Below are 27,645 nucleotides of genomic sequence, written 5' to 3'. Positions count from 1 at the left end.
AATTGTTCTTCCCATTCTCCAGGCTTGCTCCAGCCACTCACCCAACCCTGGATAACATTTACTGCATTTGATACCTCACCTCATAAAAGTATAAAGAAAGCCATCGTATTTTCTCTTTGCTGAAGTGACCGACGTGGGATGAAGCTCAGCTGAGCAGGCTGCCTGCCACCACACAGGGCTATGCCCACCACCATCCCAGCCTGCTGCATCCTACAACACCGGGGCTGCATCTATCACTCCCCCGAACCACATGCAGAAGGAAAACAGCTGTTTTTTTTTCCTCACTCCTGTTTTGCAAGAGCTTACAGTAGGGATTACTGCATGATCATGTAGATAGCTGCAGAGTTTTACATAAAGCCACCCGTATTTGGCAGGTGTGTGATGGAAGAACCATGGGCAAGGCAATTAAACACAGTTTCTGGAGAGTTTTTGTGCCCTTCAACGTTTGAGAGGCTACGGTGCACAGAATGCAGTGATGTACAGAGGATATTTGTGCAAAAGCCAGATTCTCTCCTTGCGGCACTGTCCATTGTGTACGAAGCTTTCAACGCTTCCTAGCACAGGAGCAGCGCACTACGCTGTCCCATATTCTCCTCCCCACTTATTCTCTGAGACACCAAGCATATTCTGACTTAAGACCGTTAAAAATGGCATTCTGGAAAACAAGGGACAGCAGGTTTTTGGAAGCACTCCTGCACTACTTTTCAGCAGTTTTCCTGCATACATTATCATGTACATGGCAGCTGCTGCTGCGCACAGATCACAGGCAACACACAGACTGTAGAAAGCAGTGCAACTGGAGAGAGGGAAAGAAAAGAGTCTGCCTCAACAACCCAAATCCTTCAGGGCAGGTCAGACAAGCTATTGACACATTTTTATGGTGCCACAACTTCATACTTCTATTTGAGAGCTTCTATCCGCTAACTGACCTTCAATGAAAAGCCAACCTTACCGAACTAGCCTGGTAGCTTCAAAAACATTGTAATTCATTTATTTTATGGTATTGCAGTTGTTTAACACTGCGGCATTACTGTCTCCTTTGACATCTTAAGCTTTAGGAGAAAAAAGAACAGGTTTTTTGTACGAGTCCATTCTGAGTTATATGCCAGACCCATGCTGCATAGCCACTCAGTAACGCCCATTTGTTTTTCTGCCAAGGGTTCAGGGCACACAGAGGTGGCATTGTGTTGTCCTCTCTCTGCAAGGGGCATTGTTCGGCTGCAGAGCTGGAATAAGTGCAAGGGAAGGTCACCGAGCCACACAGCGAAGCCTGACGGATGCGAGACATGGTGATGAGAGATCTGTGTAAAGAGATGCCAGTGAAATTAACCTGGGGTCAGGGAAGACAAAAAGAAAAACAAAACCCAGTTACTGTGGGAGATGGATGTGCCATCCCAGAACTTGCTGCAACTCAAGAGCACTGTGCAGCAAGAGGCAGAAAATTAGGCTGCTGTCAGGCAAACGGAAGGTGTATTAGGCAGCTCTCTATTTCAAACAGCTTTTCAGATCTGAAACACACATCTACACTTTTTGTATAATGGATAATCTTTAAATCAGAAAGGGGATTAAAAACCACCTCATCTCCGACTCTAAAAGCTCAAGCGCCTAATCTCCCACTGCATTTTGATGCCCAACCACAGCGCTGAAGCTGGGTTTGTATGAGTTGTGGTCCAAGCCATGCTTTCATATCACATTTTTGCAGCTGCCACCTTGCAGTTAAGGCATGAACTTCATACAGCTGCAGGAGCTGCATCAATTTGTGCACTGACCTACATGAGCTTGCAGTAGCAGGAGAGCTCATGTCAGAAAAACAAGACAGAATCTTTGTGCTTCAAATCTTTAAATGATACCCAGTGGAGAGTATCATAAGGTAAGGCACATACAAGCTTTGCCAACCTCCAACAAGTTATCTGCCGATGGCACAAAGTGCTTTACAAGGTCACCCAGTACCCTACAAGTTCCTAAGCAGAGTTCATCATCCCCAGCAAGTGCTCAGTGAAACGTTTTATGTTCTAGTCCCAGGGTTTTGGCATCTCCACGGGATGCATGTTAGTCAAATCAGGAACAGACGCTCTTCAACATCTGGAACCAGTTCGGATTCCATGAGCTTTTGGGCCTCCAGTCTTCTCTTAAGCGCCTTGCCAACATCCACTCGCACAGCCAGCACTAACCTCCACCCTGAGCTTTAGTCCAAACGCAGCCGTCCAGTTGCAACGCATCCAATGAGCTGGAAAAAAAAAGTCTGAGCAAACAAGCTGCATCTGCAACAACAGGCCTCAAACTTTGACACCGTTTTTGTAGAGTTCCTCCATTTCCTCTCAACAATTTTATTTGCGCCTGATGATTTTAATCAAAAGAACCTTCAGCACGGACAAGTCTTTTTACACCTGCGAAGAACATCCAAACCTGTGTGCCGCTGTTCACGCTGCACTAACCTGGGTGTGAAACCTACAGGCCTGGACTGATAGACACACAAACAGCTCCCATCAGAATCCCTTCTCACACCACCTGTACTGCTCCTGCGAGTCAACAGCCACACGCAAAGCAGAACTGCTGCTGGTGGCATAACCCTGCGCTTAGCTGAGCACGATAAACCCATTCTGCAACCACTGCTCTGCAAAGCAATTGCTCTGCATTGCTCCAGCGCAGGAGAAGGGAAATCCAGAGAGTTTACCAGGAGTCTGCTGTTCCTTAATTCCTGCCTGGATGCAGGACAGTGTGATGAAACCCACCTCACCTGGGCATGACCTATAACTCCAGGCTGTCGTTCACCTTTATTAGCCCTAAAAACAATGCTGGTTAGCTTGTCCAGAAGAACAGCTTCAGAGTGCATCTGCATTTAGAAACCACAAACTGTGAAACAAACCTAGCAATACAAGTTCTGTACCGTTTTCTCCATGCGAGACAAAGACGCTAATATGAACGCACATGACAAACAGCCCGGGCTCACTGCCACTTGTGTTTATACAATGATCCATACAAAGAAGCCAAGACATCCCAGCACAAAAGGAACTTCAGATGATAAAGGGTAGTGCAGAAGGCAAAGGTTTCTCTTCCCTTATTTAAAAATACAGAACTATTTTCTGTGGCATAAAATTTACTCCTGGATTTTTTTTTTTATTTTTTTTTAAATGAATCCCAAATAATTTTGACAATTTTCAGTTGCAGACTATGAAGGTTTTTGCCTCCCATTAATACTTCAAGGGAAAAATTCTCGACTGCAACACCAACATTTTAAAGGTCTGTCGCATGGAAGCTAGCACAGAAGTCCCACCTAAAGGAGGGGCACAGACCAGAGTTAACAATTATCAGGGAAGTTATCTACACCAGCATATATCTAAGATTCTCCTCTCCTACAATACAGCTAGTGGTACCAAAACAAGAAGGCAAACGCAGGATTAGCACCATGACACCTAGCCACCTCTCACCAGTTCTTCACGGTGACACCAGATCAGCACATCAGACACCCAGCTGAAACTGCACTCACATCACTGGCAGGCTCGTGGGAAATACAGAAGTGTGCCAACTCCAAGCAGACTTGTTCGCGCTGAAAGCTGGGTGAGTCAGTAACTTCTCCCACCGTATCCCCATGCTCAGGTGAGATTAGCGATACTAAATCTTCTCCGGAGCACCGAGTGGATGTGCCTGAACTTGACACGCCGGTGACCTACTTTTCAGAAGTGCCCAACACCCACATCTCCCTCTGAAGTCAACAAAAGATGAGGCCACTCAGCAATTTTGTAATGGTGGTGCATGCTTTTAACAGGAAGCCAACGATAGCCTAGGGCCAGCTGAGCACATTAGGAAAATCCCATTTTAGCTCCCCGTGTAGAACCTGGTGCATTCAGTGCTATGGATCCCTCAAGACTCTACATGTTTGATGTATGTGCCTGCTAATTCCACCCATTCGCTGCCAAGGAAAAGAGCATGCATGAAAGCTAATAATCTATTTCTTATAGCCCTACTGCATAAGATACATACAACAAATGCCGCCACTCCTTTAACCTTCACCTGCCTAGACAGGTGCATCCCTTTTCCTTAGAAGGAAAACACAAAATAAAATTACATCTTATCCTTCCCAGTGTATGCCCGCTGTCCTGCAAAGAGATACAGGCTCAATCTACTTTGCCCTAACAAGGAATCAGCTAAAACAATTAAGTTTAGGAGACAATGCATACTGTTCAACTAATGTGATTCTGAGTAGGGTTCAGAAGAGAAAATATGTAGAGGATCCAGATGATGCACACTGAAAACAATCTCTAACCCTGCAGGTTATGTAAAATTTAGATAGTCATAAATAAATACATAAACCCTCCTGAAGTTCCTTCTTTCCCCATCTATGCCCTTCTTTATGAGGAACAACCACGCTCTGGTTTATTACTTTGTTTTCATTTTATTCCTGAAAATATGTGCATGTATGTGCTATAAACAAACAATTCAGGGCTACATAACGCGTGGCTACGTCTGCAAGCTATAGCTGGAACCACTTCCGCAGTCTTTTAAAACCAGATAAAACCACTGCTGTCACACAAAATACAGACCGGAGGCCAAGCTCCTGCTTTGAAGGATTTACAGCTATAGGGACATATCAAGCACTGAAGAAAAGTGCAAAGTGATGCCTAGTTGTTGCGTATGTTAAAAGACTACCAGCTACTTCAGCTCCGATATGCTCAGCTATTAACTCGCGAGCCAACAGAGAATTGCCTTCTCTTTCCAGATGACCTCCCCAGTCCAAAGCACATGCTGGGAACAGCAAGTCCTTCCAGCTAAAGTCCTCTGCAAAAGTTTCAGAGCATCTCTCTCATATGACCAACATATCACAGGCTGGTAAACTCAGCCAAAGCTCACTTACTTCCCCAAGTAAAGAGACAGATAACATCTCCATAACCACCCTTTGCAGTTTCCAGGAATCTTTAAAAGCCCTCCACATTCCAAGGCCATTAAACAACAACCTCAACACTAACACCAGGAGGCAGGTCCAAACAGGAAGGATCTGCAAAAGCCTGATCATAAGGCACAGGTATTGAGAGTCTGGTAAACTTTTCTCCAACCCCAGGTATCTGGAAGCCTCCAAGTTTGAATTCCAAACTGCTATTCCTTCCAAATAAGTTTTAGTCCCCGAACCTTCTAATTACAATAAAAATGCTAATGCAGGTGGAAAATAAAAGGAAAAGACAGTCAACATCTTTGTGCCTAAAGAAATAAAAGGCAAGATCATAGCTTACAGCACCTCAAATACACCACAAACCGCCCATGAGAAAGGAGGTTACCTTGTTACTGCCTTTATACAGAAAATGACCTGGGAGCCCCCAGACTTAACACAGTACTTCTTGTTCCCTTTGAGCTATCCTGTATCACCTTTAGACACCTAGCAGCAGATTTCTTTCTCCGGCTGCAGCAGCAAGCAGGACAGAAATTAGGGTCCTACATTAGGGGCTGGTGCTGGGACAGGAGAGAGAGGGTGCTGCTGTTGAAGGGTCCAAGTTGCTGAGTGAGAGACCTCTGGGCTCCGCTTCACCGCTGTTTTCTTGAACCTAACATCTCAGTTATTAGTGAAGCAAACACATGTCACCAATCCCTTTCTCTACCAAGAAATATTGACTTGCAGCACCCACCTGTTCTCAGCAATTCATACCTGCTAGATAGCAGAAGCTAGATGCTGTTTTCTGTGGTGGGAGGGAGAGACAGGTTGAGAGAGACCCATACGAGAGCAAATTAATATCAAGAATACTTTCTTACTGATAAAAAGAATTAGCTGAGTAAGCGTTATTCGGTTTCACAACAAATAACTAAAAAACATAAAGAAAATAAAATCATGGCCATGTAGCATTTTAAAACTCTGTCTGAAGTCTCTTCTACAGTGCACTTCTTTGAAGCAGCTCTTTTCTTCTTGCTATGAGGCATGACAGCTCACTTGGAGACCATAGCTTAGATGAACTTAAATCATCTTTGATTTACACGGTTCACATGCCTGACAACTAGCTGGAAACTGACGCACAGCGAGGACAAGGCAGGATGAAAGAAATACTCACAGTTTTCAGGAAAGCTGACAGAGAAATAAAAACAGACACCGAACAGGATAATGGGTGTCCAAGAGAAACAGTCCCCCCAAAAACCCTGGAGAATCACGACATTCACGCGTTGGCCAGCATTTGCCTTTTGAGCAGACAGCTGGGGGCACGGGTTACGCGCACCTGAGTGGTAAAGAAATTCTGTTTAAAACAATTATTTATGGACTGTGCAGGAAAACTGAGCTCTGACTTTAAAGGAAGGCACCTTCAGAATTCAGTGTGAAACTTCAGCGGGAAGGCTGCGTTAAGCTCAGGCTCTCACAGGGGAGCGTGGATTGCCTCCGAGCAGCGTCAGCCACGCGTCCACGCCGCGCAGCTGAAGGGCCCGAAAACATTCTGCTCCTTGGCAGCTTTACAGCACGGGACTGAACTCCAAGATCTTATCACCGCGATAGGGCATTTTTAAACAACCTCCGAGAAACACTGGGAGAGGGGAAAGGGGAACGAGAACTGCCAGCAGCGCCGCAAACCTTTGGGCAAGGTCAGCAAGGATCCCCGCAGAACCCCCAGCACCCTCACCACAGGACCTGGACCACCACCTCCACCACCAGCAGCAGGACCAGGACCACCAGGACCACCACCATCACCAGGACCACCACCACCATCAGGACCAGGACCACCAGGACCACCACCTGGGTGGGACCACCACTGCCGCCCTGCAACCCCAGCTGCTCCGGGGGAGCCAGCGCCCGGCTGCCCCTTCCCGGTACCTGTCCTCGGAGACGCTGATGACCCCGTCCTCCTTGGGCACGATCGCTGCCATGTTCACCACCTCCTGCGAGCCCTCCACTTTGTTGAGCAGGAGGGGCTTGCGGGTCAGCGCCTTGGGCTGCGGCTCCGCCGCCATGGGCACCGCCGCTGCGGCGAGGGGAGGCTGCGGCGAGGGGAGGCTGCGGCGAGGGGAGGCGGCCGCACCGAGGAGGAGGAGGAGGAGGAGAAGGAGAAGGAGGGACACGGAGCTCGGTGCCGGGCTCTGTCGCTCATCCCCCGGGCTCCCCGGGAAGCAGGAACCGAGGCGGTGGCGGCACCGCCCCCGAGCCGGGCCGGGCCGCCCCCCTGGGCCGGGCCGGGCGGTGCGGGGGGCTGAGGGGGGAAATGGCGGCCGGCGGCGTCGCCATCTCGCAGCGCCCCCGGGGGTGTCCCGGCGGCCAGCCTGCCTGAGCGCTGCGGGGAGGATTAACCGCGGGTCTCGCAGGCTGCTGTCAGGAGCCGGGCTGGTAAAGGGAGGCCTTGAGCAGGTAATGGTGGTTAAAAACGGGGTGTAAATGGCTGCTTTCCCGAGCAGGGGTGCGGGTCCGGGTGCCTGAGGGCAGCCCTCCCTGCCTGGGCACCACACGCTGGCCGGCTGGTTGCAAAGCTCCTCGCTCGCAATACCAAGGCTTGTCTGTATTTAGATTACGAACTCTCTCATAGTGAATTTCTAAGGGAAATGCAATGGGGCTCCAGCAACTGCTTTCCAGCGAGATTCTGCTTTTTTCTCACTTTTCCTGTTGGATTCGTTGAGGTCCAAGAAGGTCAGGTAAGGTGCCCAAAGTTCTGTGCTAAAGTCAGCAAAACAAACAAACAATAAAACTAACACACACTTTCTCTTGAAGTGTATGCCAAAGACAATGTTTCATAATCTGTCTAGAGAACTCTGGAAAACAATTCTAGATGTCTGAACAGTAGTCCTACATCGCAGAAGTGATTTGCAGGCTGGAAAGCATTACTTCAAGAGTAACTTTAAACTTACCCATGGTAAGATGAAGAGTGGCAGTTCTCTGAGAAAAAAAAAAAAAAAAAAAGAAAAAAAAAAGTCTATGCTCCTTCCCATCAGCAGAGAAATTGAGGAGGATTACGAGTTTAGCATATAGGGGTATATTTGTTGTGCAATTTGTGACAAGACTGTCACCTATAAAAGTGACTAAATTCCAGATACGTGTTATACTAAACAAACCGGGTCTGGAGGTCTGCAGGACCACAGCAAGGCATTTAAGCTCCACTTGACTGAACTATTTGAAGTTCACAAGTGTACTGTGGAGGGAAATGTCTGGTCAGCAACAGATAATGGCTTGTAGGAAATGCATCTGCAATCTCAAGCTGTTTCCCAGGAGATGTATGATCACATTAGATAACATCCCTTTCTCACAATTCTTAGAAGGGAACTGCTACTAGAGAACCAAAGATGGAAACCAGCCCTCTTACAGCTATAGATGACCCTGCAGTCCCAGGCTAGACCTACAGCTAGAAAAGCTTGCATTGCTACGTGATGTACAAAATACTCTTTGAAGACGTTGATATACTTGACAATTTTCAGAATGGATGTATACCTTAAAATGTCTTTGAAAACTAGTCTGAAGAAATCTGGCAAGGGCTGCTGTCTTTGCAGTCTGTTTGCATTCAGAATTTGGCACTATGCACGATTCATAGATAACCATGGTCTGAAAGTATGCTGGAGGCAACATACTGCAGGCTCTAGGGAGATGTAGAATACTTTTTGCCAAGTAGACCTTCAAGGAAGTGAGTAAGGGGGAAATGAGTATCTTAAGGTATGGTTCACAGGACCAGGGGTAGGTCCTATGCATCCCTCAAATTAGCTGTTGGGATTTTTTTCATCAATTAACTATTGAGACTTTCTATTTCCCTTGCCTCTCCTTTATCTTTAAACATTCTTGGACACAACACTACTCCTTCAAGATCTAATACATTTCCCCTCTGGAGGAAAACACTAAAAACAGTCCTAGATGGACATTTTATTTGACTTTCCTGTTTCTAAAAAGGTACAGAAGAAACTCTACTTGGTGGCTATGACACGGTTGTTCAGGTGTACCTGTTGAATGCAGGTTTCATAGGCACCAACAGCCCGGCTGCCAGGGGTGTGCATTTGGATCAAAGCCAAATAATGACACTCTGAAATGAAATCTATGCTTTATATAAAGGTCTAATCTTTGGTAATGATTTACCTGTTTTTTTTTTGTTTTGTTTTGTTTTGTTTTTTTTTAAAAAAAAAGAAAAGCCCACAATGGAAGAGATGCTTCAGTGGGCTTATAGTCAGTCAAGATAAAAATCTTAAGGGCTTATTTTAAAGCTTATCTTTAATGGTGACTTCCTTGGAAAGACCAGGAAGGTACTTAACAGAAAATGAAATCCTGAGCTCTGGTACATCACTTTACCAGGTGTCCAAATCTGGGGTCAGTGCTCTCATCTCCCTTATAAGGTAGAGAAATATGCTTGGGAAATTATTGCACACAAATAATTGTCTTGCTATGACTAAGAGAAGAAGACCTTTTCCTGAAAAGCTGGGGAAAGGAGGAAGGAAAGCAGAGAAGAAATAAGATTTTAGAGTAAGCCAGAAACCTGGAGCTTACTCCCGCATTGTACCCGACAGGTTAAAAGAATGTGTTCGTAATGGTGGAAAAGGCATTGAAATTACCAACAAGATCTGAGTGTTTTCCCGGATCTACCATTCTCACACACAATCCAATCAAAAATGATTCACTTTTTAGAAACAATTTTCCTATAACCACATAAACTAATGGACAAAAAGACTTCAAGCTAGAATAGCTGTAGTCATCAATTTTAATGACTACCTGCAGAAACAAAATTAGGGTAGTTTAGAAAAGTGTTTCCCCATATAATGGGAAAAAATCAAGAAAATAAATCTTACCCATACTTATTAGCAGATATATATATATATATATATAATTTTCTACCATAGCTTTATGGTATTATTAAATTGCATGGGTTGAAAATATTTCTAGGATGACTCCTTGAAACTGCGCTAGAAGCCAAGAGAAGCAAGCATATTCAGTTCTTTTTCAACTTTCATAAAAATGATAGGGTTAAAAATGATGATCCTCTTTTTTTCCTTTTTTTTTTTTTTTTTTTTCCAGGTACTGCTGTGGTATGTTTGGATTTTTTGAACTTTCTTCTAAGAATACATCTGCTATTAGCATGGGCTGAAAAAACAGTCTGAAAAAGGCAGCTTTATATCAAATTAATATTGCCTCATCTTTGTTTCTTAGTGTCCTTTCTCCTACTCTGCATTTTTGGCATGCCACGCGGTAAATGAAGCATTCTCTTAACCTTTTTCGTGGTAGAGTTGACTTTCACTTCTTTGATTTGGATGGAGTGGACTGAGCGTGCCTGCCTGCTAGCAGTAAGACTGGCCCATGTCTTCGCGGATTGGGTGAGGACAGAACAGCTCTGGGAGAGGGTGCTGCTTTGAACCACTATGTTCACGCACAGCGAAGCCAATTTCCATGCCCTTGTACCACACCAGAGTCTTGGTTACTTTCTCCGGTTCCTCGTCTGCAGTCTTGTGAGCTGGAGCAAATACAATTCCCGATCTTTGGCACTTTGCTTTAAAAGTTGCTCTCTGGCTCCATCTTCTGTTTCGTTTTGTTTGTTGGCTTTTGGTTTTGTTTTCTCATTTCGGTATATCAGAGTGAGATTTTTCTGAGTTTTCGGAACTAAATTTCTTTTAAAAAGTAGGTAATCACTTCTCGTGTGACCAGTTGCAGCGACGTGGAGAGAGGATCTGGACATGCAGGTGAGCAGGAGAGTCCAGGAGGAGGGACCTGGACTTCTCCCAGCTCTGCTGTCAGCCCTTTTTTCAGATACTGTATCTTCAAGGTTGTTGCTACATGTTAGAACAAGAGGAGAAATCCCTAGCCCCAAAAGCCCAGCAGCAGGTACCCTTTTGGCATAAAGGTAACTGTTCTGCTGAAGGATGATGGTGACATGATCTGGCAAGATCGTGACATGTCACAGACCTTTCAGCTAAAACTGGCAAGCACTGGGGCCACCCAGTAGGAGTGGGACAATTTATTAAACAGGTTGGCATCTTTGCAGGTACTAACAAAAACTGTCCTTTTCTAAAGTGCTCAGCAATAATTAGAGTAATATTTATATCCCCAAGAACAAGCCTTTCTTAAAGAAAAAGCTGTTTTATGGTGGTTAAAATTTAAGAACTATTTAACTTGTGCCCCTTTGAGCCATTACATAAACTGATTGCAATTGCTCTCCCTCTGAAAGAGGGGGACTGGTGTGGGAGAGAAATTGCACATTGCCCGAGTCGGTGCTTAGATTCAGAAGTGCTCCATTGACAGTGAGCCAGATTTCAGCTTCTGAGGCCTCTTCCTCAATTACCCATGCAAAACCAAAAGGCCTGTACACACAAAGGATAACCACATAAAAAAGGTAAAAACACTTGGCAACAAATAGAGCCACCTCTCAATAGCCATCGAATGCAGCAGCCTTTTACCCTCTCCTGTGCTTTTCTTCTCTGCTATTTGGTAAATTAAATGTTTTCCCACTTTGCAGTATATGGGATTTACTATTTCTTCAAAACTCGATGAGCTATGCAACTGCAAAGCTTTGTGCTTAAAAAACTCTCCTTCGCAGTTCCCTTGTTTTGTCAGTAGTGATAGCCTTCATGAGATAGTTACTAAAAAATATTTTTAATTTCAGATGCTACATCATTCTTAGAAGCATGTGGGAAACAAATATAGATCCATTCTTTATATAGAAAGGCAAACTTCACAGAGTACCAAAGCATTCTGTGGAAAAGACACTTGTCCATCTTGCTTAAAAATATAAGACCTTGTAAAAATGCACCCTTATTTTGCTCCAAGTATTTATCATTCATACAACGAATAACACTGCCCATCACATTTCTGATAATAAACCCTACGTGCTCATTATGACAGTTTTCTTCTGTATTTCATTAGTTTTGTTTCATGTTGGCATTCAGAAAATGAGGACCTATCAAAAATTGGTACAAAGATCAAATCTGCTGTATGTTGAAGTTCTGAAAAAAAATGCTTTAAGTTCTGAAAAAAAAAGGTTTAAAATATGGGCAAGGCACTGTGCATGGCACTCTGTAGAACCTTATTGAGAAGTACACTAATTTCTAGCTGCTGTGCAAGTGCTGTTGGCTTTGTAACTGACTGTGAACATGTGAGAACAAAAAAGTGATGCTGTGTCAGTGTGTGGGCTGCAAATGAGAACTCCTGGCTTATGTATTTTGCCCCATAAGCAGTTCTGGCATTGTATGCAGTCTTATTGCTGTTTCCTTTGTCCTCACTGATCCAGCTATAGTATTACTCACATTTTGGGCTTCCAACCTGCTGTCAAAAATCTCTAATTTTATTCACTGTCTTTTTAGTGGAACTCTCTGATCACTAATTCTAAGATCATTATTCTTGTATTTTTCTAGGCTTCGGGACTTCAGAACTTGCTTTTCTAAATCTTTCTTCCCTCTGTGATACTGAAGAATCATGGAATAGCATCAACAAATATTTTTCCTATTTGGAAAATGGATTAAATTATGTAATTTGCTTGAAAGGTAAATACATTTCTTCTACATAATACACTTTTTTTTCTTTTTCCTGAAGTGTACAATTAAGAATGTGTCTAGGGAATATCAAAGAACATTTTCTTACACTTGTGTTTTTTAATTATTTTTTTCAACTTTCTTACCTCTACTACCAGTCACGTGGCCCAACAGTGGATGACAAGATGCTGAACGTATAAAAGTCTGGTTTGAGAAAACCACCTTTTTTTTTTTTTTTGATTGCTAATATTGAAAGTTAGAAGTAGAATGGTGGAATATTTTACAAAACAAAACCAAAACAAACAAACAAAAAACTACCAACTGACCAACCAAAAACAAACAACCACAAAAGAAACAAAAGAACCCGCAAAGAACTCTGGTACAAAAAGGTCCCAACAGTGCTATTGTGTTTTTGATAGGAAGTTTTATGAAGCTGAGCAGTTTTCTTGAAGTTGAACCACTTTGTAGATTACCTTTTACTGCTATTACATGGAAAGCTTCAAATTGTACAAAACCAGCATCTGAGTTTTTTTTTTTAAAAAAAATAGGTAGACCTTCTCTGAAGCTGTCAATTTTTTTCGACTCAAACCTGTAACAAAAGATTTATTTAAAAGCTTGTGGTTTCTGAACCAGGCTGGGTAAAGTCATCCTTTAAGTGGAAAAGGATTCCTGCAAAAAAGTCCCGAGAGGCAGCTTATGACTCAGTATGATAGGGCTGTTTGTGGAGTTAAAAAAGCATCCCAGAGCATGTAATCAAACTCTTTCATGTGTTATTCTGTGTAAATGTTGTGAGTCACCTCCACTCTAGCAGGTAAGCCAGCATTTCTGGCCCTCACTGAAACAAGGAGTTTCTCAGTCTGTGAGCCTGTACGTACATCCCAGTGATGCTAGATTCAGAAGGCACTATTGCAGATGGTGTTGTGGAGCACTTGGTTCTGATTACCTCATGGCCATTCCTGATCAGCATCTTTTTTATTCTAGATAGATTACAGCCAGAATATCTGACTGCCTTGGACATCTTGCACAGTAGTAGGCCCATATGTCTGTAGTCAGAATCTACAGAGTGCACTTCAATTTTGAAATGATAACCAATTTTAACTCGGATTTAGCTGCTTTGGGGAGATGTCCTTTGGAGAAGAGTGGATGCAGAAGCACTGGGCAGACAACTAATGAGAAAATCTGTGAAAGTGGGAGCAATACTTCTTATTTTTAAAATAGCAAATGTTCTAGAGATAAGAGGCCATGCATGTTTGAAGGGGAAAACCAATTATTCAGTCATGTCCTCATCTGTAACTTGATGACTTCCTTATGTAAAAATACCATCTGACAATTACCTCAATGAAGACTGAGTAAAATTACCTCTGTGAAGATTGAGGAACTGGTGAATGTGCATCTTGTACCTCTGCAAGTGGAAAGTCCAGATGGAGGGGGAAAAAAATGGTAGCCTGTTTGGTACCAACTGAAGAAAAATGTCCGATACTCTCAGAAGTTTAGCCCCTGATATTCAGGCTAACTGGCTCCTGAATAGCCTCCATATACAATATCAGAACAAGAAAATCTTCACACAGAGACTCTAAATCAGGTATCAGTGTCAAGAAGGTGCTCAAAAGATTCTATGTGAGGGCAAGTGATGCTCTGAGGTCAAAAGAACTCTTCTGTGGTGTTAGATCAGCTCGCAGTAATAGGAGAGAACAAGGCAATAGTTACTTTTTACTGAACCATGGCAAGAAACACTAAAAAATGCCCATGCTAGTGCTCCTGAAGCATTCAAATGCGAAGACTGTGGATAAGGGACAGAGTAATTACTAGCATGTAAAGGCCGTCAAGTTGTAATGAGCGAGTCTTGCAAACAAGGTTCTTCATTTGAAAAGCCTCATGCATAGGTATGTATGTATGCACATACCTAAACACATTGAAATGAAGAAACCTTTCCCAGAGGCCAGAGAGCCTGAGGCCATAACTGCAGCAGTAAGTTTTGCTCCAGGATGGGTCTGGTTCTATTGGTTCATAAACCTGACCTTTTATTTATTTATTTATTTATTTCCCCAAACCTTGCTCTTTTGGTTTTGTGCCGGCGTGGCCCAGCTAACATCACAGAACTAAATTTTCATCTTCCTCCAAGACAGTGTGATGATGTAAAACTGTCTGTGGGGAATGGTGTCTTTTCCATCATGGAATCACAGAATCATAGAATGGCTTGAGTTGGAATGGACCTCAGAGATCATCTAGTTCCAGCCCCCCATGTTTTTTTCCAGGCCATATCCGGATACCTTTTGAGAGAGTGCCAGAAGTCACGTGCCAGAACTGCCAGGTAACGTGCCCACAGTTCAGTTTTAAGAGCTCTGCATAGCACTGCTTGAGCATTGGCCTCTTTAGTTTACAGCATAGATGATGAAACTCTCCATCGTTTTGGTCCCTCCCAACCCAGCAATTTGGCCACAACGACCCATGCACCGTAGGAGTGGGTACCAGCAAGACATCTAGCAAACTTTTTTGCACTCAGGAGCTAAGTGGTGGGGATCCTAGGCAGCTGCTCAGGAGCCTGAGTGCTCCAGGAGCACTCGTGTGCGGGCAGTCTTGAGTTAGCTCCTTCTCAGTGGCACACAGCAAAGCACGGGCCGTCCTCTCAAGCAGTTTGCTGTACGGATTCATGTTCTAGGAACTTCAGCATCTGGCTTGCAGAGTCCCTCTGTAGAGTTGTCTGACCAGGCCTATATCAGTTAGTAGTAAATTTCTCTGTTCCCTCCCCTGCGAGACAAATGCCAGATGTTAGGGACTCTCTTACCTCCTCTTTGATACGGTCCTGCCTGACACTTTTCTTCTCCCTAGTGCCGGCAATTGAAGAGAGCATAAAAACAGATGACAAGCTAGGACAACTTTCCTGTGCAGGGCTAGCTCCTGACTGGAATGGCGAGGAGGACAGAGGGGGTGTCTGTGCAGCTGCAGTGCAATATTACAGTGTGTACACATCACTACCCAGGGCTAATGATCTGGCACCAGCGCCTCAAAATCCTCTTGTAACACATTCGCCAGACACATAAAGGTGACAGTCAAAGATTTTCCTGACGTGGACTTTTCTAGGCATTTACCCCTTCCCCAGCTTGAGGGCTGACAGTGTCAGTTCTGGCGTGTATTTATAGCAGTACTTTTTCTTTGAATTATATTTTGACCCATTTCAGTTTATTTTTATTTTTTTTTATGCGTGTCCTTTTTTGACTGGAAAAAATGTAAGTATGCACACTTATGTATGTACACATACATGAACATAAAAATTCAAAAGAGAATGAGGGAGAAATACCACTTCTGACCAGGCATAATGATTCTGAAGGGGAAATTACACTTTATTATTATTATTTATTTTTTTTTTTTTAGTAAGAGGTGACATGCTGCCCTAGTGCTGACTTGTAACGGAAGAGATTAGAAATTCTTGGGCCATCAATAGCAAAAAATCACAGGGCTGTATTTACAGAGGTCATTAACTGTCCAGACATCTGTTGGGTAACAAATTCTGCTAAACATAGATCATGAAATGATTCTTGAATTATGCAGAGGGCAATTTCACAATCCAGAAAACAGAGAATTCAAGCGGAGAAAAAGCCATACAAGACCCTCTTATTGCCAGTTGGGGAGGAATTCACGATGATGTCAGAATTACAGGAAAGTTTGGTGCTAGTGACAGTGGTCTGCTGGATTGCTACCAACGTGATAAGGAACAGCTTTTAGATGATGGTCACAATTACAGCTACACTCTCAGCAAAGTAACTGACATTATGGCAAAATTGGTCATAGTAATCAGAGGAACAGTGTGATAAAGCTAGCTGGACAAAAGTAAAATTTGCAAATGTCTTAGTGAACACTGCTGTTAAACACGTTAGTACACGGGTAATAGATTTCAGTATAAGAAAAGGACTTAGGAAATGACAAGCAGATGCAGCAATGGAAAAAAAAATGGCCCTATGGTGGAATTTGGAGCATTCCAAATGACATGTAATTAAAGCACAACAGATCTTAACTCCCCTTGAGAAAGGAATAGTGCCCCTTTCCCTGAAACTTAACTGCAGCAGCTGCTTGGGAGAAGATCACAAGTGAGCCCAGTTCTGCTGCACTGTACTGTAATTGGGTTAAAGGGCTGTCACTTACCTCTGAAATGAGAGCTCAAGTGATATCTGTCAACCTTTGGAAGCTTTTGCTGGATCAGGAGTTACTTATTAGCTGCTGCTGAAGTCAAGCACAGAGCACAACCAATCATCAAAAACACAGAGAGTGAAGACTTGTCAGGTCAAATTAGTAGTTTTGGCTTTTTTCCCTCAGCCAGCTGAGTAGAGGCATACTGAATATCTAAGCTGAAAGACCAAGAAAAAATACTGTAACTTTTTTTCTGAAGGAAAAGGTAAAATAGAGAGGATCTGAAATGGAAAATATGAAGAAAAAATGATCAAGGAAAATAAAATGAAATAAATAAAATCACAATCCCTTGAAAATAGATGCAATGGATATAATAGTTAAATGCCTGGATTTGCCTCCATTGCTTTATTAACCTCCATCTTCCTTCAAGACCACAGTTATATTGATCAGTGTTAGCTGTGTATTCACAACTCACATAACCCAGTCGAACATGAGTGACTGTAACAGTGTCGAGGCCCTCATACAAGAGAAACGGCAGAAAATAAAAATACCTCAGGGGAGGGAAGGAACAGAAGAATCTCAGAGGAAGCGTTAATTCACCACACAACCAGTGTACACAATATACTTTGCCAAAACTGGCGAAGTGTACGCTTAGCGTCAGCCTGAATTATGGGATGGGCTTTCTTGGGCTTTTTGTTTTGGAACTGTGTTTGGAAAATAACCATAAACTGTATATTGACTTTAAAATGGCTTACCAAGAGGAAAATATTAGAGCTGATCCTGAAACGGTCAAGGCTTTCCGATTGCAACATCGTGAAATTCAAAGCCATCTCCAACAACAAAAGAACCCACTGCTGACCAAACAGCGCTGCTGGATGAAGACTGTTACTGTGAAGAAGGGTTACACTTACAATTCAAGGTTCATTATAAGCTGGTCTCGACTCTGTACTAAAATTTTCCCCATGAGAAATGCATTTGTGATTTCAACTTGGTAAGAATTACCCTTTTCTACTTTTCCAAGCAACGCTTTAAGTGTCTTTCCTTCCCATCTGAAATATTTCTACAAGTCACTTCTTTTTCTGCAAGTCAGTGCAAAGCAGATTTGCCCACCGTGGCATCCATTTGACTTCGTTGTGCAAGACTCTGGACCTTTTAAACAAGTAGGTCATATATCAGGGCTTCAACGTGCATGTAAAAACAAAAATAAAACCCCTCTCCTTTCATGTCAACTGTACCTGTTGAATAACATGCTCAGCACACAGTCCCAAATGTCCAGCCAAAGGTCCTTAAAGTCAGAGAACACAGATGAACAGATTTCTTCCTTGGATGATAAGCTTTTTATATTTTTATCAGGTTTGGTTTACCATAGAAGACCTATGTCTGTGCTTTATAGAGGGCTTTTGTTCATATTGCCAATTACCTGCTTGTTGAGATTGGATATGTTTTCATGAATTGCTAAATGGCAAAAGTCAGATCAGACCAAGAGGTATATATTCCATTTGACACCAGTCATGCCAGCTGCCTTGTGGAGAGCAACCAAGTGCATCTTTCTTTTAGAGCGTTGTGATTTTGGGCAAAAGATGGCAACGCATAATAATCGCATTTAGAGTACAGGCTGGATAATAAACTTCTACAGCATGGCAGTATTTTGGAGAAAGAGCTCTCAGCTCTCAAGTACCACATGCAGGTGTGCTACCTCCGTGGGAAACATTTTAGGGATGAATGAATAACTCTGCCCTCTTGTTTACTAAGACTATACCTATTACGTTGGCCATTAAAAATAAATAATAATTAAAAAAAAATACATGTTTTGGCTCTCTGGGAAGTGCTTGTAGAATATCTTCGCTGTAACCACTTCATGCTCCAAGCTGTCTGTAGCTGGAATTGGTGTCCCTTAACCACTCGATTAGTTAGATAAATTCTGCACGCCTGTGTCTGGGATCCATGGTAATAGAGTTACGTTGCTATGCTATGAAATGTGCAGGAGGGTCCAACCCTTCAGAAAGGATATGATTTCCGGGGCTACTGAAACTTTGCAATGAAGGCAAGAAAGAATGCTTAAAGGAACAAACAAAAGAAATCTCTGGAACGGTGACAAGTGGGATCACGCAGATCGGTGGGTACGGGCAGGGCGCTAACCTCCCAGGGAAAGTTTCCTCCAGGAAGATTTAACAGCTCTCTGAAAAATTGTTTAAAAATGGTGTTGTGGGGGAAGATTATCCTAGTTCTGTTCCTGACATCCTGAGGAGAGCCTACATGGCAACACCGTGTGTTGCATGTATTTGTGCGGAGGGCTGAATTAACCCGTTAGGATACACAGAGGAGCTTTCAGCCCGGGCTGCAAAAGTGAGACGAGAAAACCAAACACAACCAGGATGGGATGATACAAGCAATCTCCCTCAAACTACCTGACTGATGTAACTATTATCTCTGGCCACACTGATGACAGGATTCTTACTTCCTTGGCATAATAAGCGAAGGTCTCCTCAGACCTGTTGTTCTAGCGAATGCAGAAGCCTCCTCCTGTTTTCATGGCCTGGGGAGAGGAGGGAAGATGCGAAGTCTGTACCTGTATTTCCCTGGGCACTCACTCTGGTAGTAGCAGGAATCAAGTGGACTGCTGCTGCCTGCTGCTACCGGCATCTCAGGGATGGAAAATAAGTTTAAGAAGAAAGGAGGGGAAAAAAAAAAGGTAAAAATACCTTAGCTTTTATATGCTAGAGAGTGTTTTCTGTTCTCTTTGGGTCTTGACACTGCCAGCTGAAATACCCAAGAGACAGAATAAATTTAAAGGCTCAGACAGGTTTTTGTTCTTGACCAAGATCCTACCTTAAGTGAAAGGAGCAATGTAAAACATCAGGAAGGATATATGAAGACTGTAAATCTATTTGAATTCTCATATGCACTACCTTATTAAAACTGTAATTTTGAAATGTTTGTTTTAAATAGTTATCTCCACGTTAAATTTAATATTCCCTCCCAGTACCAGGTAGAAAAGGTCCTGCTCTGTTAAACACTGTTAAATACATATGAAGACAACACCCTGCCTAGAAGACCTTTCAATCTAAGGCCAGTAATACCAAAGGAAAAGCGTGTATCAAATATACAGTTTAATTTGATTTTTATCTTTCTCTTCTATTCAGGTGCCTTCCAACCTCTCAGTCATTAACTGACTGACTTCTACTGTCACAGCACAGATGGTCCTCAAAGAGATTAGTTTTTCCTCTGAAAATAATATTACCGTGCACTTCTATCATAACGTACTTTCCAAGAGCTTAAGTACTTCACAAATATTCATGAACTTCATCTCTCAGTGCCCACATTCAGCCCGGACATTTAGAAAACAAACTACTTCTAACTACTATAATCCCGGTTTCCTTGTAAGCCCACATTAGCTATGCTGCCCCTGGATGGCACACCGCTGTTCACTGTGCTTCCAACTACTGCGCCAGAAAACAGCAAGGGACTTGGATGACTGCAGCGGTGGTGGGGAATACAAAAATCCCTGGGAAGCTTCAAAGGCTATCCTCTGGGTTTCCCGATCTCCAGGCAATGAAAACGAGGCTGTCTTTGAAGATGGGCCAACAGAAGCCAGAAAGCAACTTCTTTTAGGGGTCATCGTTCTGCAAAGCGGTGTAGTTTCACTGTGTTCTGGTGCTGGGAAAGCCAAAGTACAGACTTCTAAAAGGTGCTAGACAGTTTCAAAGGCAGACAGCTGCCTCTGCAAATTTTAGAAGAAAAAAATGGGCAAAGTCCTAGAATACACATAAAAATTTGAGATCCAGTTTTCTCAATGTCACTTTTCTGAAAAATTTTGGGGGCTACATCTGATGTGATCCCAGTCTTCTCAGTAATTACTCATCTAGGAAGTGTTCTATACATTTATCTAAGCTACCTGAATTACAGGATTAAAGTGGTTTCTCTTTGGTAAAAATTTCAGGGAGAGCAAAAAGAAAAAAAAAAAAAAAGTAGGGTCAAAATCACTGAACAGAAACTCATGAAAAACAACCCCAAACCACAATTTAAGCTCTCATTTATTGAAGTCCAAAACAAGTGGAAAATAATATTTTATTTATGGAGAAAGCAAATTACACGAATGCACAGAACTGGGCTAAAGGAAGGCTAAAAGTAATAGGATACAAGTATTAAAAAATAGTAAGTAATACTCATAATGCTATGCATATATATTTGTATATACACTAGTGATTAACAGTAGAATAAATTCAACTAATGGAAAATTTAAGACTTTTAAGCATGGAAAAAAAAAAAAAAAAAAGTTTAATGGTGACAATCTACAAGGTTACGGAATGGCATTCTCATGGGGGCTCTGAAAAATTTACCTGTGTCACTAGAACCTGGGCTGACCAAGATCTTTGTGTCTTTGCGAAACAATTCTGTCTGAAGGAGAAAGACAATTAAAAAAAAAAAAAATCAAAGCTAAACTGCCAATTCTAGTTCAGGCCAGTGGTTCAGGACAAAATAAGCCTAACACAATCTGATAATATAACAATAATTTCATGGCTATCAGCTGGGAGAACCTGTTGTTTATCTTCAAGACAAAAAAAAATAATAACAGCAAATGACACCAAAGTTATTTTTTTAAATGATGTTTTTTTTTCAGGCATATTTTTATCCTCATATTTTGTATTATTGAGTTAGAATTAAATTTTAAGTGAAATTTGCACTTTTAATACTGTTATTTGTCCTCACATGGGCAATGCCCACTCTGAAGATGAGAAAATGGGTGTTCTTAGATACAGATTTATGTTCAAGCTCCCTCATGGATGCATGAAAAATAACAAACAAAAATTGTTTATGAAAGAATCCTTTGCAGGATATATGCAGGAATCCTTTGCAATTATCCTTTGCATTATCAATACAGCAGAGGTATTCCTTCAGACAGAACCATGCTGAAATAATTCATCTAGATTTAGGAGAAAAGACAGAACTGCCTCATTTAGTCTGTACAAGGGGTATAATTTTGCCCACCACGTAAAAGGGCTGAATCCAAAAACGCATCTGTTTTTAGTGATAGTCTCAAGCTCTCTCCCTGCTCAGCTGCATCAGCTCTCCCAGTAATGAGCATAAGCACTAATATCACTGGGTTTTGTTCCTTCATAGCAAATCCCTTGTACAGATTTATAAATGTGGCTCTGATGGCAGCACTAGCCATTATGACTCTCGCATTAAGAGGCTGATACAGACTTAGGCTTGGGTTGATTATCTTTCTTTGAAAGAATCTTTCTCAATATTAATCAAATTGGCCAGCTCCCAGCAGAAAAGTACTAATGCCTACCACAGACAACACAAAACCAGCCTTGATTCTGCCCTATAGGGGATCTAATATGGATCTAATATAACATGCACAGGAGCAGGAAGAACTGAATGTTCCAAATGGCTTCAAAGATAATAGCAAAAAGAGAGTATGTACAGAATTCATAAAGTGTTTTTGCTTGTATAAATCCCACTGGAGCTGCATGTAAGTTTTGTCAGTGGGATTCCTTTATCAGTGATGATCCCTGGGATGAGGGGACTAGGAGTAGGATAGGCCCAGCTGCTTCGGTCCCACCTTCCTCTCATGTTGGTGAGAAAAACACGGTGTGCCTACTGCATCCACTTTTCAAGGTCACTCCAGAATTCAAGCTGGTTTATGACTGATTCTACCATGAAGAGTTAATGCCTCTCTTCCCGCCCCCCCTACTGGCAACAAACAGAAAAATTAAAAATTCCAAATGACCTTCCAGGATTTACGTGAAGTCTCCATGTCCCAGGCTGCCTTTCACAACATTTTCCTAGTAAGGCAACTGCTCTAAAATGCCTTTTATTATTATTATTATTATTTTTTCCCCCCTGCACTTTGGAGAAGGCTACATTCCAGAAGTTTCCGATTTTTAGAATGCTCTCCAAGAAGATGGATGCTTGACACATGAAAGAGGTGCTCTTTTATTAGGCCAGTCAATGAAACATCAGTGATATAGGAATAGGAGAGAAGATGGCATGTCTGAAGAACGTGCCTAAGAGATTTAAAAGGAAGCCAATTAAGAGGCCGACATCATACACTCACTCAACATTAGTCCCCAAAGGAGCTACTAATCCCAAGGCATGATTTGTTAAAGTAGCATCATGGCGTTTACTTAACAACTCGAATCCCACCACCTTAGGGAGATAATTACTAGTCTAGCAGTAGGCAACTTTGCTGACCTCCTCAGGAGCTGCACACCTGACAGGGAGACGGAAGACGCATGCAACTTTCTGTGGAGAGCCGTGGGGAAGAAAGGCATCCCAAAACACAGTTGGAGACAGCAAGAGATGGTGTTGTACCAAGGCTCTCCAATAGTCCAAATATTTTACTGCAAAAGGGGGGCTGGCATGCAGCTGGATTCCAGGGCACTCCAGCAACATAGCCTCGGCAGCACCTGCTGGTTTGCTTCCTCTAACAGCAGGGGCTCAGATTAGCCAGTAGAACCTGGACCACAACAGCCTTGCTGTCAGTCACAAGACACAGCCCCACCACTGGAGCTCTAAAATCGAATGGCTGGAAAGACGCAAGCGGCCTCAGACTCACAGAGCTTGGCTGGGCTCACCACTGCCCGCAGGATTCACACCTAGTACTCCCAGCAAAGGATGTTGCTTCTGAAGATACACAGTTACCCTACCTTGCCTGCACCCACTCCAAAAATCAAGTTTCCTTCCCAGCTCCCAGAGTCCTTCAGAAGGACTCCGAGGGGTGGCCTGGGATGAGAGGAAGCATCCCTGGGGTTTTCTCCAGTGCCTCAGAATGGATGGCGCAGGCCGCAGATGCCAAGGGGCAAGCCAAAATACCACTCTCACAGGCATAAGAAGGCACAAAACTGCAATGGAAATATGATTCCACCCCTCTCTCTCCAGTCTTCCTAGAAACTAAATGCTAATCTTTCATTAGTCTTAAAGAAAAGGAAAAAAAAAAAAAAAAGCCAAAAACAGCTCTTGCCTAACAAGACAGAAATGTTGCCTGGAAGAAGAAAATGAATCAAACCAGTACACTGCCAATTTCATCTTGAGAGAAGGAGCACAGTGGCTTCATACCTTCTAGAGCAGTGGCTGTGGGAGCACATCAGCTGGATCGGGAGAAAAACGTCAGGCAGATAGGATGCAGAGCAATCCCCTGAACAGATTATGCTAAAAAATGGCTCTGGAGTTAGCGCTTGAAGGCTAGTGGAGCAGAAACGGCAGAGACTCAATTGTTGGGGAAAACAAGCAAACAAAAACCGAGGACAGATCTTCATCGTTAATTGGTTGGAAACGCTCCACGATTATATGATTTATAGGAAGTAAACTCGGAGTGCCTGAGCACGGATCAAAGACACATTAACGTTAATCTCTGCCTGCACGTAGGGGAAAAGGTCACAGCGAGGGCCATCCAATTATTTTTAAAAATATATATTTATTTATTTTTACACAGAAGGATCAGACCGAGTCTCTCAGAATTCACCGTCGGAGGACCCACATGCTGAACCCAGTGGACACGTCGGGCTGCCAGGGGCTGAACTTTCCCTGATAAATGAGCCCCCCTTCAGCCAGGCCGGCGGATTTCAGCCCGACTTTGGGTTTTCTGTCTCGGCCTCCCGTCCGGAGGGGCAGTTTGCGGATCCGAGCGGTGCACGGGGCCTTTCCTCCCCCCCGCAAAACTGACATTAGGAGGGGGGGAAGCGCTGCCTCAGGGGGCGCCTCGCAGCCCCTCAGCGGGAGCAGGGCTCCCCCCCCTCAGGCGGGGACCTTCGCTCAGCCTCAAGGAGAGCGGCTCCCCCCACACCGTGACTCACCCTCCCGCTCCCGGCGGGGACAAGCCACCTCCCTCCCCTCAGCCCCCCCCGCCGCCATTTTCTGACGAGCGGCACCCCCCTGCTCGCACCCCCTCCCCACCCCCCCCCCCCGCCATTTTCTGACGAGTGGCGCCCCCCGGCCCGCACCCAGCTCCCCCCCCACCGCCGCTACTGCGCATGCGCGGCGGCGCTGCTCGGACCCGCGCTCCCCACCGCCCCCTCGCCCCGCCCTCTATTTGAATATGCTAATGAGGTGCCGTCCGGAGGCCCTATGGCGGGGCCGGGAGGCCGTCACGTGGGGCGGGGACGTGTCCTCGGGGGGCGTGGCCAGACCTGCCCAGGCGGCTTTAAAAGCGGGCGGGGAGCGAGGCAGCGCCTCAGTCAGAGCGAGAGGGTGGCGGGGGGCGGTGGGGCTGCGGCTGCTCCGCCCGAAACTTCGGAGGGGCGGCAGCAACAGGGGGAGGGGAGGGCGGAGGAGGAGGAGGACGAAGGAGAAGAAGGTGGCGGCGGCGGCCGTGGTGGTGGTGGTGGTGGTCGGGGCGGCGGCGGGGGGGAAGGTCAGCAGCGGCGCAGCCCTCCCCGCCGCTCCCTCATGAGCCAGCCCGTGCTGGGCTGAGCAGGCCCCGCACACAAAGGAGGGCAGGGCAGGCAGCGCTGCACCCCCCCCCACCTCTCTTCCCCCCCTCGGGAGAAGGGGCAGCGGGGAGGCGCCCTTCCCCGTGCACAGCACTCACGGCCACTCACTGCTCCGTCCCCTTCCTCCTCTTCCTCCCCCCAGCCCCTCGGTTCTCCCCCCCCAGCCCCCCCCGTCCATGTAGCCGCCCCGGCCGCCGGCCCCTCCGCACTATGCCCATCTTACTCTTCCTGATAGACACGTCCGCCTCCATGAACCAGCGCACCCACCTGGGCACCACCTATCTGGACATAGCCAAAGGCGCTGTAGAGACTTTCATGAAGGTACCGGCTCCAGGAGGCGAGAGAGAGAGAGCGAAGGGGGGGAGAGTGCGGGGGGGGGGGGGGGGGGGGGGGGGGGGGGGGGGGGGGGGGGGGGGGGCTGCGGGGGGCGAGGGCGGCGGGGCGGCGGTGTGCGGGCACCCAGGGGAGGGGAAGGGAAGGGAGGGAAAGGGGGGAGGGCCAGGGCTTGGGGGGGACTCCTGCACCGCCGCCTTCCTCCTCCTCCTCTTCCTCCCGCCTCACCCTCTGCTTTGTCCCCCCCTCCCCATGCACCGCAGCTCCGAGCCCGGGACCCGGCCAGCAGGGGAGACAGGTACATGCTGGTCACTTTCGAGGAGCCTCCCTACGCTATCAAGGTAAAACCCCCGCTAATCCCTCCCTTCCTTCCCTTCCTTCCCCGGCCTCCTTCCTGCCCCCTCGGCCGGGCCGGGCAGCGGCGGCTCGGCGCACGCCTGGGCTCTGGCAGCAGCAGCGCTGACATCAACATGGCCGACATTTTATTATTTTTTTTTCCTTCCCCCCCCCCCCACACCCCTCCTCTGTCCCTCCCCTGTGTGGTTTGTGAGCAGCAATGAACTGTGGGGGATATTTAATTCAACTTGGGAGAAGTGACAGCAACTCCGAGGAGAGTTTGTATGGGGGGGAAGCTGGGATGAGAAGGGGACGGAGCTTCCCTCTGTCCTGTCCTTTCCGGGGGGGGGGGGGGAACAGGGCAAGGGGGCGGTGGGGCTGCATGACAGAGGGCTGTGAACCTGTCGGAGATGACTTCAAGGCTGGGAAGAGGAGTTCAGATAGCTGTGAGGTTTATTCACGGGTGGCTTCACAGAAATTCGCCCTTTGGAACGTTAGATAGATGCGGATCGTGAAGATTTTAAACTATTTTCAGGCTTTCCATAATTGCATTAAATACTCGTAACTTCCATGGTGTTTTGCTTGCCTTTCTGCTGAGCTGCATGCAGCTACAAAGTGTCGTGCTTAGTTGCTGAAGAGAAAACCCGGAGCCTTTACAAAGCTTCTGTCTGAAGAATGTCTCCTCACGTTTCTCTTTTCAGGCTGGCTGGAAGGAAAACCATGCAACGTTTATGAATGAACTGAAAAACCTTCAAGCTGAAGGACTTACGACTCTTGGCCAGTCCCTAAGGACAGCTTTTGATTTATTAAACTTAAATAGATTAGTAACTGGCATAGACAACTATGGGCAGGTAGGTTGACTCTTAATAGGTGGAAAAAAACAAAGCACAAACTTCCCAGGGACAGCTATTAACTAATCCTCCAAAGAGGCATCTTTGTGAAATACGTGATGTGGGGGCTTCTTCAAAAGTAAGCAGAGATCAGATAGTTTGAAGAAGTGTAGCTTCTGTGTATAGTTTTGTACCAAACTGTTCATTTTCCCCTCCCTCACCAGTTACTCAGTTCTTAAACTGTGATGCAGCCTCCAAGTTGATCTTCCCAGTTAAACTTTGTAATTTTTTTTCCAGCAAGTCTTATGTTTCAGAGCTTTAACTGATGAGCATGCCGGGGTCATGAAAACTTGGCTTTATGCGCTGTATGATCAAATAAGAACAGTTTGGGAGATGAGCTGTTTTTCGAGCAGCACTGCATGTTCCAAAAGTACTGAGCAGAGCACACCTTTTTCAAAACATTTTCTAATGACAGTACTACAACTTCTCTGAACATGTATATTTTCATAAACCTGCATGTTGTCTCGAGCCTTGAGGAGCTGTGCTTTTCTCATGTCTGTGTTGCAGCTGTCCCTTTAAAGTAGGACTTCTTTTGGGGTGGGCCAGCATTCTCTTGCTCATTAGTGAGCTGCTATAAGCCAGTGACTCTAGGTTAAATATGCGCTTTAGGAAGAGTATCCAGTACTTTCTGGCACTGGATCAAAGCCTGGATTTGTTTTGCATAAAGCACATTATTAGTATTGGGTAAAGTATATCATGTATTTTTCACATGGGACATGCAAACTTGAATCTCCCCTTTTCATTTTTTCATGTAATGCATCATCTGCTATCTGAGGATTAGTAACTGCTCTTGGTATTTAACATGGGAATGTGGTTGTGAAAATAAGGCCCCTCTTTACCCCTCCCCTTTCCAGTCTGAGTTTGTGATAACATGGCATGTTTGTTTGGGAAGGAAATTTCTCTCTCACGTTGCATTGTATGGCTTTGCCACTAGGTGATCAAGTGAGTCTAAACATTTTTAAAATGCCAGTTTGGTGATGAAACTTTAAAAGTGCTAGTTCCACACATGGCTATTACCATCTGCTGTCCTCTTGTACATCTGTGTGCTAACCTTTCCCATTTTATGACATTTTTCTTTAGTTACGTGAGCTATGTGAAGACTTTTAGAACATTTACCATTGTAGGCACGTACATGA

The 27,645-nt window shown here is 44.7% G+C and overlaps 2 protein-coding genes and 1 long non-coding RNA gene across 6 annotated transcripts in view; 2 read left to right on the top strand and 1 right to left on the bottom strand.

The window, feature by feature from the left end:
• WDFY2 (WD repeat and FYVE domain containing 2) overlaps nucleotides 1-6,984 on the bottom strand; it is a 59,998-nt gene extending 53,014 nt beyond the window's left edge. Inside the window, exon 1 of the mRNA XM_035323474.1 lies at nucleotides 6,782-6,984. Coding sequence (XP_035179365.1) covers nucleotides 6,782-6,918 — 137 coding nt within the window. The 5' untranslated portion in view covers nucleotides 6,919-6,984. The remainder of the gene's footprint in view (nucleotides 1-6,781) is intronic.
• Nucleotides 6,985-7,323: 339 nt separating this feature from the next.
• On the top strand, nucleotides 7,324-19,911 carry LOC118165479. Of its 3 annotated transcripts, XR_004750073.1 has the most exons (4): nucleotides 7,324-7,808; nucleotides 9,944-11,252; nucleotides 12,271-12,399; nucleotides 19,656-19,911. It is a non-coding gene; the product is annotated as an uncharacterized LOC118165479 (long non-coding RNA). The 3 variants fall into 3 exon arrangements; XR_004750070.1 differs by lacking the exon at nucleotides 19,656-19,911 and having other exon boundaries at nucleotides 9,944-11,005; nucleotides 11,088-12,406; XR_004750067.1 differs by lacking the exon at nucleotides 19,656-19,911 and having other exon boundaries at nucleotides 9,944-12,406.
• Nucleotides 19,912-24,719: 4,808 nt separating this feature from the next.
• Nucleotides 24,720-27,645, top strand: part of INTS6 (integrator complex subunit 6) — a 41,907-nt gene continuing 38,981 nt past the window's right edge. For both annotated transcript variants that reach the window (XM_035323407.1, XM_035323399.1), the window contains exons 1-3: nucleotides 24,720-25,271; nucleotides 25,547-25,624; nucleotides 26,321-26,470. In XM_035323407.1, coding sequence (XP_035179298.1) covers nucleotides 25,161-25,271; nucleotides 25,547-25,624; nucleotides 26,321-26,470 — 339 coding nt within the window. In that variant the 5' untranslated portion in view covers nucleotides 24,720-25,160. The remainder of the gene's footprint in view (nucleotides 25,272-25,546; nucleotides 25,625-26,320; nucleotides 26,471-27,645) is intronic.

This window comes from Oxyura jamaicensis, chromosome 1 (genome assembly GCF_011077185.1).
Source record: "Oxyura jamaicensis isolate SHBP4307 breed ruddy duck chromosome 1, BPBGC_Ojam_1.0, whole genome shotgun sequence".
Taxonomy (NCBI): Eukaryota; Metazoa; Chordata; class Aves; order Anseriformes; family Anatidae; genus Oxyura; species Oxyura jamaicensis.
Note: the sequence above shows the minus strand (reverse complement) of the source record. Positions and strands in the feature narration are given on the sequence as shown.